Genomic DNA, 17,184 nt, shown 5'->3' with positions numbered 1-17,184 from the left:
TTTTAAGCCATATATTTGACCTTTGACCTTGAAGGATGACCTTGACCTTTCACCACTCAAATGTGCAGCTCCATGAGATACACATACAATACAGCCAACACGGAACCATCATAATCCACGATCACACCATGGCCAGAATCGTTAGTACTTGGCGGTTGGATCGTGTGTTCAGGCAGCGTATCGCCGAGGCACTCGGCATCAATCCACGCAATAACGGCGAGTCTGTATTTACCTGGCGTACTTTCGCGGAATAAATCCGCTGCATACGTACGCAGGGGATCGAGTGCAAAGATATACACCTTCATGTACATTTGTGAAGCGTCGAAACTTAGATTTACGCTACTTTTATAGTTATTATTTTCATGTTTTAATAAGCGGATATGATTGTTATATGATGCTTTATAGACTATTTATATAATATCATGTCCTCAAATATATTCGACACGTAATGCGCTTTAACACATTATCGTTAAATTAATTACACAAAACTGTAAATGTTTCGTTTGATCCTCATTAATGAGCATTATTCAATTTTAATCCAAAACACGCTTCCGAATTTTAATGCTAACGGGACATTAACAAATAAACAGTGCTTTATCCTTTGTCTCAATAAAAAGCGTGCGAAAATAATGCAGACATGTAGAACGTCGCATGGAAAGTGTGGGTGTATTTTGTGTTGTATAAAGAAAATGAACATCACGTCAGGCAGAAAAAAAACGCCCCGAATGGACGTTATTTTATAACATCTTTCAATAGAAACAAATGCCAAAATGTATTTGACACTTAAGAAAAATGGCGAAAGTTTGTGTTTCTTAAAATTCTTGTGCATTTTTATTGTAAATATTTACAAGAATTTGCTTTAAAACTGAAATATACAGGATTATTGGGTAATGAGTAGCAACAGAAAAAATAGTAAGCATGCAGTAATAGATACATAATAATTAATTATGATTTTAAATATGATTATAAGTATTCATTTTAAATGTATTGACTAACTTTTCATTTTTAAAAGCTTTTTATTTTAAGATGAGCATCGACTCGGCGTCATATCGCGGATCGCGGCTTGCCTCGGCATGTCCTGGCGGATGCGAAGCAGCGCTGCAAAATGCAACGTGCCACCGCATACTGACGCAGCTTCAACAGCTGATTCGGCATCGACTCGTTGCGCCTTGACTCTGCGGATCGCTAAATATGTTTGTTCCGCGTTAGCTGTGCTGTACATGCCAAATATCAAGTTGCTATCTTCAATAATGCAAAAGTTATTGCAAAACTTTAACCAAGGAATAAGTTTTGGGACACACACAATGAATTAATGAAGGACAGACAGACAGACAGGCCAAAAATAATATGCCCCCGATCTTTCGATCTGGGGGCATAAAAAACGATTTCCTCAATTAAGTTTTTCTATCTGTTGGTTTGTGTACCATGGAGTTTTTAAAAGAGATGGCCAAACCTTATTTTCATTATGATGAGCATGAAATTACCAAGACAACTAGACATTGTTATTGATGAAAGGCAGACCAACAATGGCTCGGATGGCACGAACAATGACAGAGCTTCTTTTCTTGTTAATGTCATCAATAAAAAATTTAAGTCAATGTTTATTTATTTATGTTTAGTTGTTTAAAAGATCTTGTCTAACAGTTGAAATGAAAAAGCATCATACAAGTTTGTAAGCGCCGCTGGTTTTCACACACATTCAGAGCTAAAACAAGAGCTGTGTTTGTGAAACACAATGCCCCCTACTGCGCTTTGAAGTCATATATTTGACCTTTGAGCTTGAAGGATGACCTTGACCTTTCACCACTCAAAATGTGCAGCTCCATGAGATACACATGCATGCCAAATATCAAGTTGCTATCTTAAATATTGCAAAAGTTATGAAAAAGGTTAACGTTTTGGGACAGACAGGCAGACACACACATACAATGACAGACAGACAGGCCAAAAACAATATACCCCCGATCATTCGATCCGGGGGCATGACAAATGCTGTCATTTGTTCTCTCACATGTTCAATGTCTTTATATATTTTCTCCATTAAATTTATTTGAACATATTAATTTAAACAATAAGGTCATTCAGTAACAATGTATTACTGGTAATGATTGACCATATTGGCAAGCCGTTGCATTCGCAAATTTGTATCAGTTTCTGTTTTGTCAAAACATCGCAGTCTAATACTGCTGATCATGATTTCACAATAACCAAAATTAAATCCAGTCTTGACCAGACTTTCCTGTAAATCAGTACACAGAACATTATCTGTTTCAATAATAAACTACCTAAATGAGCATAACATCAAAGATACAGCATTCTCTTCGCTACAAAGTTTTTTCTTCAACAGTGTAAACTATACAGCCACGCCAATTTTTGCGCGCTTTTTAACACAACAAAAAAAGATACATGAGCTATATATTTTATAGGATTATGTTTGTTTGTTTAAATGTGTGTTGTTTGCAAAACCTTTGTGACATAAACAGGGTGCCTATACCAAGTGACTTTTTAAGATCTGTGTTGGGAGAATAAAGCGCGACCCAGTTAACTTTTTTAATGATGTCTTTTAAATATTTCACCATTTTTAAAGGGATAAAGTGGAGAGCCTGCTCATTCGTGAGAGTTTTCTATAGGTATCATGATCTTTTTAAACAAATTAGTATTTTTTCAGTAAAGTGCAACCGCGCATTTGTTATATTAGTCCCCACACTGATCCAGGGCCCTTGCTACACTTTGGGGGATTGGGCTTAGAGGGGGGGGGGCGGGGGGGGGGGGGTTTAGTAGCACAATACCAGCTGGCAACATAGGTATAAAAGTAAAAAAAAATAAAAAAAATCTTTTTTTTGGAGGGGGGGATTTTAAGCTGAAATAGGGGTAAAAAGTATACTATTTTCATGGAGGAAGCCACCGATATTCCGCGGTAAAAAGTGCAAAACAAGGGCCCTATGATCCAACATTTTTCTAACCATTCAAACACGCGGTTGCACTTTACTGAAACACAATGCCCCCTACTGCGCCGCTTGAAATAAAATTTCTTTTTATCATTTGGCAGGTATAGAAATCATCTATGGACATAAGTCTAAAGGTACATTGTATGTAATGAACCCTACCATTCACAAATTAGTACAGGAAAGAAATGATAACTATATCATTTTAAAAAAAATGACAAATCAATCATTTCAGTTATAAATAATCAAAATAAAAAATCTGTACAGTAACTGTGAAAAGAACTTAAATTCTTGGAAAGGAAATATATAATCTGAGATTTATAATTATATAAATTACTTCCCTTGAAAATATTTGTCTCTAACAAATCTCTATTTTTAGTAGCAAATAATTAAAAGCCACTACCGTGACTGTAGATTCACCACTCAAAATGTGCAGCTCCATGAGATACACATGCATGCCAAATATCAAGTTGCCATGTTCAATATTGAATAATTATCTCCCTTTAAAGCTTATTACTTCCCTTGGATTTGTATTTTTTACCTAAGACCTTGAAGGATGACCTTGACCTTGACCTTTTACCACGATGTGTTTGTCAAAAACACAATGTCGCCTACTGTGCCGCTTTGATTTATTTAACAAAAATATATAATTTGGCGGGTCAGATAATTATGTCCATTTATAGGTTATTACTTCCCTTGGATTTGCTTTTTTGACCCCACCCTAGTTTTTAACCCGCCATGACACATATTCGAACTATACCTAGATATTGTCTAGATACAACTTCTGACCAAGTTTCGTAAAGATAGAATGAAAACTATTTGAATTAGAGAGCGGACACGAAAAGTGTGACAGACTGACAAGACAGACTTACAGACAGTGCGAAAACTATATACCCCCTTTTCTTCGAAAGGGGGCATAAAAATCATCAGTACATAATGGATCCCTACAATTCTTAGAAAAACGTTCGAGGATACAATTTAGACATCCTGAAATATACAAAATATTTCCCACTAAATAATTATTTCATAGTTGAAATCTTGTGTTTTATAATAACTACCATTAAAAGTAGTGTGTCTATAAATTCAAGAAGCCAGTTCAACCAACATGCTTATTAGCATACAAAATTCTCCCCATACAAACCACAATCAATGCATTACAGGGGCGGTTGATTTGGTAGTAAATAGCCCTTCTGTTGAAGCATGCCCATTACGGTCTGCCAATGGAAATGAGCAGCACTTTGAATTATAGAAAAACTACAGTTCATGTATGCAACCACAAATAACATAAACCCATAATCTGGACTTCAGAGGAATATACTTTGTATGATTAATATGTGTACTGTATACAAAAGAATGTGACTGAACTTAATTCTGCATATACAGGATAATTTACATTTCTGTTAAATGAAGTGTTTTATTTCATGACTGCTAATGGAAATATTAATACTCAATAAGTTTATATTTTCTATGATGACCAGTGAAATAAATTTCAACATTATACTGTGATTCTCAAATATGATATTCTTTGTTTTAATGTTTTTTTTCTATTGTTCTATTCATTTGGGAAAAAGCGAAAAATTTCTTTGCACTGCAAAAGGATGACATCATTTCATAATTGTTTTAGGACTCATGAAACAATGCTTTATTTACCGTATAAAATTGGAACAAAAAACATAGTTCTAAATTTGACCATTAAGCATAAAATAAGGAGATAATAGTTTATATTTTCAATTTCTCCCTTTGCAGGGGTGTTAAACTCTACTTGCCCAGTCTTGGTTGATTGTGATCTCCAAAATACGCCTGATTGGACAATCCCATTTTCAGATAAGAAGAACGCCAGCTGATCCATGAGAAGTATCCATGATTGATGTTTCATGACGCAAAAAACATACTGCTCTTAACAAAAAGCATATTTCAATAATTTGTGTGCTCCTGAGGGTAACATTTTCTTCTTGTTGATCACCATCATAGGAGTGGAAAGGTTTGCACTGTTGTTACGCATACTATGACCCTGAGCATCCGTCTTCAACAGTAGTTTACATGTATTTATTTTCCGAGTTTTCCTTGTGATGGGATGTCCAGCTCACGCAGGCATAGCTCTGGGGGTCGTAGAGGCACTCATACCTCCACACCAGGTTATAAGGAATCAGCAGTGTATGTATTAACATTGGCAGTGTTTGTTTTCCAACAAAATATTATTAAGCTCAACATTCACAAACTATATAAATAATTTTGACAATCATTCTTTAGTTTGAGAAAAATCATGTCTTGGTTGCAATGACTTTTAGAAACATAAAACATAGAGTGACAACAAAGTTCAGTGCTCCAGCTAGGATTTGAAAAGGGCAGGAGGGGCTATTTTGTAAAAAGGGCACTATCGAGCGTGCAGTATTTTGTTAAAAGGGCACTTTCCAGCACTTGGTGGTATCCGGAATGCTCCCTGTTGTATATTAATTTTATATTATTAATAATTGTAACAATATATTTTCCATTATTATTACACCATGTAAATAAAATGTAAACAATGAGTAATAAATAATATCAATGAAATACGACATTTATAAATTAATATGTCTCAAAAAAAAAAAAGTTATATAAATAAAAGGGCAGGGCAGGCCTCAGAATGGACAGGGCTGGGCGCCCTTCCATTTAGTCCAAAACTGGAGCACAGAAGTTTGCAAGGCTGGTAGAAAGTGGCTTTTAACTTGTATTGTACGTATATTGTATTTCTCATCCTCTATTAAGTAGGCATATTGTTCAGATTCAGAAATATGTCATCAATACAGAAAAACAAAAAACAATAATTGTAGCACCACAATTTTCTGAATTCTTAATATTGTAGACTCTTGCTCTTATTTTTGGCATGTAGGCAACATTGGCCAGTAGAACCTCTTATTGACATGCTAATTTTGAGAAAGCTAAACCATACAAAACATAAAATCTACCAACTGATCAAAGCAAATAGAAATCTAAGCAAAAATAAAACATGACAGATTAATGTATCTTATAATGTATCTTATGTACATATTAAGTCAGTACTGAACTATTTGCAAAGGAAACAATCTATGAAAGCCATCTTAATGAGCTGCCAGTCTCATTGAGGTCACTAAGCATTGTCCTATTGCCAGCTGCCAATCAAACAATCGGATCAAAAAAAAGATACACTTCATTGTTTTACAAACAAAGTGTGTCAAGTTACAGAATAAATGCTTAATTTTAGAAAAAAGTGGGCAGAGCCATGCATCTCTGGATACTGGTCCATGACAACTAAATCCTGACAAACAATCTATAAGTAAGTATAAATGTGCACATAAAACTATATTAAAGGGACTAGCTCACAGATTATCGAAATAACAATTTTCCTTTTTTTTCACAGGTTTAGAAAACAAGAATATCTTAAAACATCGAGTGAAATACTTTTTAGACTCATACTGAAAATACAGCTTCATGCATCTATGAATTATCATAATTTAAAATGTATAAAAATATAGAGCGTTATAAAAGCAAAATACATGCAAAATTTGGAATGATCCTGTTGTTTCAACACCTGGATCACTCATATCAAACATAATATGACTTTCAATTCAAAACAGTACGGATGGCCAAGTGGCTTGTCAATTAGCCATTTAAAAGCATTTCTTTAATTGATTTAATTCATTTGCAGGACATTTCTACTCATTGACATGCGATGTCACATAGCTGCAAAATGTATTATGCAAGTGTAAGTTAATTGTATGCAATTCGACAACATGTGCATACAGCAGGATTTTCACACACTTATTCTTTTTAAATATTATCAAACAGTTGTCATATGCTATCAAATGGTATACTATCACTGACCTTGCTAATGCAAGTTTTGCATTCTTATATTTATGCCCCACTTCGAAGAAGAGGGGGTATATTGTTTTGCTCATGTCGGTCCGTCCATCCATATTTCCGTCCACCAGATGGTTTCCGGATGATAACTCAAGACCACTTAGGCCTAGGATCATGAAACTTCATAGGTACATTGATCATGACTCGCAGATGACCCCTACTGAATTTGAGGTCACTAGGTCAAAGGTCAAGGTCACGGTGACCCGAAATAGTAAAATCGTTTCCGGATGATAACTGAAGAACGCATATGCCTAGGATCATGAAACTTCATAGGTAGATTGATCATGACTCGCAGATGACCCCTATTGATTTTCAGGTCACTAGGTCAAAGGTCAAGGTCTCGGTGACCCAAATTAGAAAATGGTTCCTGGATGATAACTGAAGAAGGCTTATGCCTAGGATCATGAAACTTGAGAGGTAGATTGATCATGACTCGCAGATGACCCCTATTGATTTTCAGGTCACTAGGTCAAAGGTCAAGGTCACGGTGACCCGAAATAGTAAAATGGTTTCCGGATGATAACTGAAGAACGCTTATGGCTAGGATCATGAAACTTCATAGGTACATTGATCATGACTCGCATATGACCCCTATTGATTTTCAGGTCACTAGATCAAAGGTCAAGGTCACGGTGACCCGAAATAGTAAAATGGTTTCCAGATGATAACTCAAGAACGCTTATGCCTAGGATCATGAAACTTGATAGGTAGATTGATCATGACTCGCAAATGACCCCTATTGATTTTGAGGTCACTAGGTCAAAGGTCAAGGTCACGGTGACCTGAAATAGTAAAATGGTTTCCGGATGATAACTCAAGAACGCTTATGCCTAGGATCATGAAACTTGATAGGTAGATTGATCATGACTCGCAGATTACCCCTATTGATTTTCAGGTCACTAGATCAAAGGTCAAGGTCACGGTGACCCGAAATAGTAAAATGGTTTCCGGATGATAACTGAAGAACGCTTATGCCTAGGATCATGAAACTTGATAGGTAGATTGATAATGACTCGCAGATGACCCCTATTGATTTTGAGGTCACTAGGTCAAAGGTCAAGGTCACGGTGACCTGAAATAGTAAAATGGTTTCCGGATGATAACTCAAGAACGCTTATGCCTAGGATCATGAAACTTGAGAGGTAGATTGATCATGACTCGCAGATTACCCCTATTGATTTTCAGGTCACTAGGTCAAAGGTCAAGGTCACAGTGACCCGAAATAGTAAAATGGTTTCCAGATGATAACTGAAGAACGCTTATGCCTAGGATCATGAAACTTGATAGGTAGATTGATCATGACTCGCAGATGACCCCTATTGATTTTCAGGTCACTATAGGTCAAAGGTCAAGGTCACAGTGACAAAAAACGTATTCACACAATGGCTGTCACTACAACAGACAGCCCATATGGGGGGCATGCATGTTTTACAAACAGCCCTTGTTTACAAATCAAATCTTTAAAAGTTTGCATACATTTAAAAGTGTGCTCATACAAAACCTAACATAAATATACAAAACTGTTTACTTGACAATGTACAGATACAAGCTACAATTGATAAACTCTTATGTCCAAAAAAAATTACACAGGGAAAAAATCTAGAGGAAATAAAACCAGTACAAATTGTGTAATAATTGCATACAAAACCCAATAAGAAACAGCTTAATGTTAATAAGGATAAAGTCTCTTAACAATGAAAAGGAAATGAAATACAGCTTTATGTGTCAGGAGGAATTCAGAAATCACCGAGGCTCAATTATTAATCAATAAACGTATACCATGGAAATTTGCCCTAATTTCAGAGTAGGTGTGATTCCAAAGATCTGATTTTTTCAGTAGAGCAAACTTATAATATAACATCAGATAAATGAGCCATGTTTTGGGAAAACTGGGCTAAGTGCTAGTGGGTAAAGTGTTGTCCCAGATAAGCCTGTGCACGGGCTCATCTGGTAGTTTTTTCAAATTTTGGGCGGGTAAACAGCCACATTCCCAAATAGAAAAAAGTATGTATTTTTCCCAAATCAAACATTTTTTGTATTTTTAAAGTGTCATTAATGTATTTATTAACAAGGGCTGTTTGTAAAACATGCATGCCCCCCATATGGGCTGTCAGTTGTAGTGGCAGCCATTGTGTGAATACGTTTTTTGGCACTGTGAGTTTGACCTTTGACCTGGTGACCTCAAAATCAATAGGGGTCATCTGCGAGTCATGATCAATGTACCTATGAAGTTTCATCATCCTAGGCGTAAGCTTTCTTATGTTATCATCCTGAAACCATTTTACTGTGTCAAGTCACCTTGACCTTTGACCTAGTTAACTGAAAGTCAATAGGGGTCATCTGCGAGTCATGATCAATGTACCTATGAAGTGTCATGATCCTTGGCATAAGCGTTCTTGAGTAATCATCCGGAAACCATTTTACTACTTCGGGTCACCGTGACCTTGACCTTTGACCTAGTGACCTGAAAATCAATAGGGGTCATCTGCGAGTCATGATCAATGTACCTATGAAGTTTCATGATCTTAGGCCTAAGCGTTCTCAAGTTATCATCCGGAAACCATCTGGTGGACGGACATACGGACGTACATACGGACGGACAGACGGACCGACATGAGCAAAACAATATACCACCTCTTCTTTGAAGGGGAGCATAACAAATATGTCATACTTGGAAAAGTCTTCAATAGTTAAGAAAGGAACAAAAAGTCTCATATAAATATAAAACCAAGTAACAGTGTAATGAAACATATTGCCTGTCCAAGGATTCAAACCCAGGACCTTAAGAAGCCAAAGCTAGCATGCTATCACTGGACCATGCAGGCTTTTCATATTGAAGGAGTATTTTAAACACTATGAAAGTAATATTAGTATTTATTCTTCACTATTTTATACATTCTGATATACATATATCATGAATATTCATAACCGGTACTGGTACTTTTACTGTTTTTCTATACCTGTTTCAAGAGTGTTTGGGGAAGTACCCTTAGCTCAACAATATTATGGTCCATCGTGTGTGGTTTATGGACTATCGCCAGAAATAATCATGAACTCTCCTCTCTCTGTAGTAAGACAATGCGAGTAATTTGGGCGACTTACTATACCCGCGTATATCAATACATGTGCACTTTGTAATGGAGTAAATTTGAATATAGTGCACCATCGTACTCTGCTCTGTAATATGAATTCTAACACTCGTGAACAGCTGTGGAATACCATAATAGACACAAACAGACTTAGTGCTTTTAACCAGATGTGTCGCTCTTGACTTTCTGACCAGTGCAATTATATACTCCGGATGTTTCTTGACATAAACTATGACAACTTAATCATACAAGACTTTCATCACTAGTCTGCAAAATGTGTTTACAGTAGAGGACTCACTAAATGATTACCTTGCGATTATATTAAGATATGTTATATACCGGTACAGTACACTTAAATAGTCTTTTTTTACAGCCAGGCATCGTCTGTCTAGTAATTTCGTGTTTCAGTGCTAGGCTAGAGATTGGCTGGTTATATATCTAACTTAACATAATGTTCATGACAACACAATACTCCTGGCTGCCGGACTAAAGTTTCGCTTTTGCCTCCTAGAATAGGACAACTTGGAGACTCTTCTAAGTAACAAAAAATAACAAAGCATCGCGATTTTACTAAAAAATAATGTTTATAAAGTTCTCTCTTTTTTGCTGATGTTGATGTTAACATCCATATACATCGTTTATGTTTGTATTTACCTGAACCCTTGTTCATATATAGTTATATTGTGTTTCGATCTTCGTATCTTGTATATGGAGGAATAAGAGTAAAAGTTAGAAGCAGTAGAAATAAAATGGGCGATTTTGCGCTGTTTTGAATTGATATTTTGGGGACAAGTAGAAGACGCCAAGATTGTCAGTAACCGGTGAAATTGTTGACTGCCTGTGCTTCCGGAGAACACTGATAGATGACTGTTTTTATTTTGCAAATCTGTGAAAAAATCTGTTCAAGATTATAAATTTAATAACCAAACAAGAGCTGTCTCCATCACATGCCCCCGAAAAATGCTTTTTCGAAACCTAAACGCTGATTTCGAAACCTAGACGCAGACCCTAAGTTCAAGGTCAAGGTAAAAGGGGTCAAAATGTGTGTGCATATGGAAAGGCCTTGTCTATATACACATGCATCCAAATATGAAGGTTACATCTGAAGGGACATAGAAGTTATGAGCATTTTTCAAAACCTAAACGCAAAAGTATGACGGACAGACAGACGGGTGGACAGTGCGACTGCCATATGCCACCCTACCGGGGGGATAAAAAGATACTGGGGACTCTTCATACCTCTGTTTTCACAAGATACTCAAATGAAAAATTTATGAAATACAAGCAACCTATAGAATTTTGTTCAGTTTCATGAACAAGACTTAAAACTATCTGTTTATAAATACACCTGGTGTAAGAATTACTTCCCTTTGTAATATTTCATGGCTTGATGAACTTTGGCAAAATAATACATGCAACTGCTAGATTGCTATAAGCTAGTCACATTCAGATTACAGTAGACAACATGGCAACATGCTTTGCTTGTATTGGCCTTTCAATTATGAAATTATCAATACAGAATACTTTCTACATGGCTACTTGTATATGCGCCATATGCGTTTCATTTTTTATGTGATTGTAATTGTGCACAGTATTATAAAAGCATTCAGCATTACTTGAAGCAAGTGAATATACCACTATTATCAAAGACATTTATTTGCTTACAGAAAAAAATGCAATGCTATCTTTGTTCACTGAATCAGATTGCCATTCACAAAGTTTTTTGTTTCTAATACCGATTTTAAGAATTTGTCAAGCTAAACAACCTTACAGACACATTAAGTGATAAGCTCATTCAATCATTCAGCAATTTTGTGAGCTACACCACTTTGTTCCTAACAAAATGGATGACTATCACTCTAAAACACGCATCTTCAACATAGTGAATATTTGAACTCCATGTCTTACCTTCCAATGTCTTCCTTGAGTTCATAAACTTCATCAAACAATATCTCGTCATCTGCCATTCTTCTGAAAAGGTGGATTTAGAAATTGTTAAATATTTCACAATACATACGTGAGAAAAAGAGCATTTCTTAACATTAATTGGCATGGACTGACTTCAAAAAGGGGTTTAAAGTCATGCAGGGGTGCATATACAATAAGTGCACATGTCACAGATCAACAGGGCCCTCTCTACACTTTGGGGGATTGAGGCCGGGGCCCTTAGAGGAGGGAATTTCGCATCGTTTTGGGCGAAAAGGGGAATTTTAGAAGATCTTTTCACCAACCATTCAGCACGTAAAATTGCTATATTTTAATGTGATCTTGATAAATATTAGTGCTGCAACAATACGCCAAAAACCGTATTGCAATATATTGTCAGTTCAAAAACCCGTATTGCAATATATCGCAATATATTGCTAACTTGTACCAAAATTATAACTTGCCAATTACCCAATAATCCCATAAATTCCAATTTTAAAGCAAATTCTGGTAAATATTTACTATAAATGTGCTCAAGAATAATAAGAAACACAAACATTTGCAAATTTTCTTAAGTATCAAATACATTTTTGCAATTGTTACTATTTAGAGATGTGATGAAATAACGTCCAACCGGGGCGTTTTTCCCACTGAACACGCGTAATTCAGCTGACGTGATGTTCCCGTTTTTATACAACACAAAATACACCCATACTTTCCATGCGACGTTCTACATGTCTGTATAATTTTCGCGCGCTTTTTATTGAGACAAAGGATAAAGCACTTTTTATTTGACGCTATAATTTTTTATTGTCGCGTTAGCATTCAAATTTGGAAGCGTGTTTCCGAAATTCGGATTACAAATAATGCTCAAATCAGAATCGAACGAAACATTTACAGCTGTGCGCAATTAATTCAACGATAATCTGTTCAAAAGCATCGAATGAATGCTCCCATGTAACAACGCTACTCCGTATAATACACTTTTTAGAATGCTTTTTTTACGTAAAAAATAATTTACACTGCTTTGTTTTGTTTACTTTTTTATCATTATTTCGGATGGCTTTTCTGGACGAAATGTGAATGAATTTTTGTAAAATTTTCGTACCAGTATGATGAAAATCATATCGCAATACAATATGCGGATTGCGTATTGCGATATATACCGATATACCGGTATATTGTTGCAGCCCTAATAAATATACATTTAATCAAAGGTTAGTAGCACCATACCAGCTGGCAACATAGGTATAAAATTCAAAAAAATATATTATTTTTTTTTGGAGGGGGAAATTTTAAGCTGAAATAGGGGAAAAAGTATACTTTTTTCATGGGGGAAGCCTCCGATATTTGGCGGTAAAAACGGCCAAACGAGGGCCCTGATCAATTAAGTCTTATCTAAACGACTGCAGCGAAAAAGTTTCCACATTTTTAACAACAAAACAATATGTGTTTGTGAAACACAATGTCCCCCCATATATTTGACTTTTGACCTTAAAGGATGAACTTGACCTTGACCTTTCACCACTCAAAATGTGCAGCTCCATGGGATAAACATGCATGCCAAATATGAAGTTGCTATCTTCAATATTGCAAAAGTTATGGCAACTGTTAAAGTTTGACACAAACAAACCAACAAACAGACAGGGCCAAAACAATATGTCCCCCAGTATAGACTGGGAGTGGGGGACATAAAAAGCGCTACAATTTTTTTAAATCAGCAATCAAATATTAAAGCCCACACTTTCCTCCAGAAAGAATGACGTGTTTTGAACATGAAATCTAATTTAGGCATGCTTTCCAGGGCTTTTTTTTGTGAGAATGGCTGTTTTTCACAATTTGGGGAAATGAATCAAATTTTCACAATTTCAAGAAGTTCCCGACTCAAATTTAAACAATTTTCAGAAAGTTTGTGACTTTTTTCACAATTTTGAACAGAGCGCAGCTCATTTTTTACAAGGCCGCTTCACAAAATTGGGGGGCCAAGGCCGCTTCACAAAATTGGGGGGCCAAGGCCGCTTCACAAAAACAGGTCAGCGCTTCCGTTAGTGGACGTCCGGGCGTAAATTACGCCCGAAAACGGCAGTCGTACGTCCATTATGCAAATGGTGGAAGTCCCTTGGACGTCCGATAATCCACATGTACGCTGTTTGCGAATACACAACACGCACAAAATGTCAACAGTAAATCGGGTTATTTAGACCGTTAACTCCGCCCAAAGAGGTCTTTGCTCCGCCTAAGAGCTACAGTTTTCAATGAATTTTCTTAGCGAGTGGTCAATATTGATTTCTCCAGCTGTCAATCACATGCTTCTTGGTAAGCGTATCAGCCAATCAGCGCTTAGGCAGCAGAATACATGCTGACCCCACGTGAAGCTGTATACAATAATATTAGCGACCTCTGCGCTACGAAGTTTTTATTTAGCAATCAAATTTAATTAAGTCAACGCTTTCCTCGAGGAAGGATGGCGTGACGTTGTACGTGAAGTCTAATTTTTGCATGATTTTCATGTGTGCACGAAATACACGGGAAATGTTTATTTGTTGCTAGAATGTTCTTAACTTTCCGTGAATAATAAAATCTGGAAATGATTTCAGATTACACGTTTGATTTATAAGCATTTGAATATACTTAAATTGAATAACGTTAATTGTATACCGATTGTCATAACGCATAATGCAACAAGTAGTTAAATAACGTGTTTTGAAATTGCCAAACTAAGCATATTGGTCTACATGCATGAATGACCTGACAAGTTATATTGCGATTCAGAATTAAGTGTACTCGGTATAATTAAAAGAAAGACGCTTTTTTACACTCCAAAATTCGCTTTCACTTACGCAAACTTTTCTGAAAGGAGGTACATGAAACATTTTCAGTTAAGTCGTTGATTTGTTGTAATCACTAAATATGAACGTGCTCTATGCTCTCAAATCATGTCACGTGATTAACGCATGTTCAATGGGAATTCCCCCATCCCACAATTCAATTTGTATATGCCAAAATGGCGGACGTTGCAGACGTCAATATTGGTCGTATTTTGGTTTTGAAAATATAAATCGTAATAATACTGGATTATCGGGTAATGGATAGAGTTGGAACATGTACGTATATTAAAATTCTGAAATAAAAGTGGGACTTCAAAATTTATGTCTGGGACGTCCAAAATTTACGGCTTGGAAGTCAGGACTTCTAACTTTTAAAAGCTAACGGAAGCGCTGCAGGTAATAAAGCCCTGCCTTTAATCTGTTCTAATTAAGCCTTTACACAAAATACACGACAATGTTTAAAAAACACATACAGAATATAATTATTTAACAGATTTAAAACAAAAAGTATACAAGGGACAAAATTGTCACAAAACCAGGTTTTCATTGTGAAAAAAAAAATCTGATAAAGGGAGAAAACTCAAACTGAACTTTTGAAATGAACAAACAAAATTAACCCCCTTTGTAAGTTTTGTTTTTTTTAAATCTATTTTTAGTCGTGGCGACCTTGACATTGGAGATATTGACGTGATTCTTTCGTGCGACACACCGTCCCATGATGGTGAACAAATGTGCCAAATGATTTTAAAATCTCACAATGAATGACATAGTTATGGCCAGGACAAGCTCATTTATGGCCATTTTTTACCTTTGAACTCAAAGTGTGACCTTGACCTTGGAGATATCTACGTAATTATTTCGCGCGACACACCGTCCAATGATGGTGAACAAATGTGCCAAATGATTTTAAAATCTGACAATGAACGACATAGTTATGGCCCGGACAAGCTTGTTCCGCCAGCCCGCCAGCCAGCCAGCCAGCCCGCCCGCATTCGCCAATCTAATAACCAGTTTTTTCCTTCGGAAAACCTGGTTAAAAACAATCAGCTAAATGACATTTGTTTGCAAATTCTGATGTTGGTTTTAGGTAGGCTCTTTAAATGATGTATGTATGGTGCCCTTGAGAGAATTTTTTGAAGCATGACAAACACAACTAAAGCGCTTGTTCTAATGTCATGTTGTCGGCGGAGTTAACCTTATTTTATTGTGAAAAATCGACCGAAAGTCGCCTTCATTCAATACTGACAGCTGGACGTTCGGAATTACATACTTTCATTTTGGGGTGCTCTTTGTGAAACTTTAGGCTGTTTTGGACATACTTGGACGATTTTCATCAAATAAAAGATGTTTTATCATAGATGGACCCTTCCTGCTGGTAACCACAACGACATATGTGTGCATTGTTTGGTCGTTTATGCTGTTGCATTGTGTTATTCAATACACCTGTGAAATCATCGTTGGATACCTTTCCTCTTATTATATCCATTCCTACCGTAACCCAAATTCGACGACACCTAAATTTGACGATGTTCTATTTGTATCGATTAAATGGATGATTATTGTCTTGGAATCATTTCAAAGTAATACATCAGAGTTTAAAATTATTATTTTGTGCTATTAAACATTTCATTATTTCTTTCATTATTTGCTAAATATTGTTTCATGTAACCGTTACATCATTGAATTTGGGTCACACTGGGATATATATAAGGACCAATTTTTTTTTCAAGTACCTGTGGGAGTAGCTGTACGCCCAACAAGTCTTCAACAAAAATCTTGACAAAAGCTCAATACATCATGTTTGTGACCTAGGCTTTATCAAACTCACAACATGTTTAATGGTTAAATAATTTTCTCCAACTGGTTATTTACCAAACTCTTTGACAACCATTGTAAACTCCAAGACACAAGTCCAGGAAAGTCATGAGGTGTTTCCAACAAAATGGACCAATTGAATAGGATAAAAAATTACGTTCTATAAGTCTCAATAGTGAAATGACATCACCCGCTGACCAAGGCAAAGTTTATTAATCTAAGCATGAATCCATGATTGATGATACAATATCAGCAGGTGTCAAAATAACTGCTGTCATTAGCTTGCACGCGCATTATACACACCTGTTCTATAGAATGTAACATTGAGGTCATTGACAGGTAAGGTTCAAACAAGCTGCGATGGAGCTATGAAAGGAATAAACTCACAAAGAAGACCAAGAACATGTCGAAAGTACTAAATAAAACCCGGAAACAGCAACATTTAACGGTGTTTACGCAAGATTTACTCGATCAAATGGTCCATAGGCCAAATACCACTGAATGTTAGCTGTGGTATAGAAAATTTGGTAAATTACCGATTCGGTAAATTTTCTTTCATCTGATTGACCTCCCATAAATTCTTATTGCAGGATGTTGTTTTTTTTATTTAATTATAATCTACGTATAGCCTGGTTATAACGTCTACCAGTGTGATACACGTTGTATTTCAATATAAACCTTTTGAATTATAAATAATATATAATT

General features: G+C 36.1%; 1 protein-coding gene across 8 annotated transcripts in view; it reads right to left on the bottom strand.

Moving 5' to 3' along the window:
- The window catches only part of LOC127833572 (peripheral plasma membrane protein CASK-like), a 184,186-nt gene extending 167,246 nt beyond the window's left edge, over positions 1 to 16,940 (bottom strand). For 7 of the 8 annotated variants that reach the window (XM_052358899.1, XM_052358905.1, XM_052358901.1 and 4 more), the window contains exons 1-2: positions 16,783 to 16,938; positions 11,819 to 11,881 (exon numbers count right to left, since the gene is read on the bottom strand). In XM_052358899.1, coding sequence (XP_052214859.1) covers positions 11,819 to 11,877 — 59 coding nt within the window. In that variant the 5' untranslated portion in view covers positions 11,878 to 11,881; positions 16,783 to 16,938. Of the gene's footprint in view, positions 1 to 11,818; positions 11,882 to 16,782 lie in introns of all 8 variants that reach the window. The other variant, XM_052358900.1, reaches the window with a different exon arrangement.
- Positions 16,941 to 17,184: the final 244 nt, after the last annotated feature.

Source organism: Dreissena polymorpha, chromosome 6 (assembly GCF_020536995.1).
Source record: "Dreissena polymorpha isolate Duluth1 chromosome 6, UMN_Dpol_1.0, whole genome shotgun sequence".
NCBI classification, from domain to species: domain Eukaryota; kingdom Metazoa; phylum Mollusca; class Bivalvia; order Myida; family Dreissenidae; genus Dreissena; species Dreissena polymorpha.
This window is presented reverse-complemented; position numbering and strand designations above follow the sequence as displayed.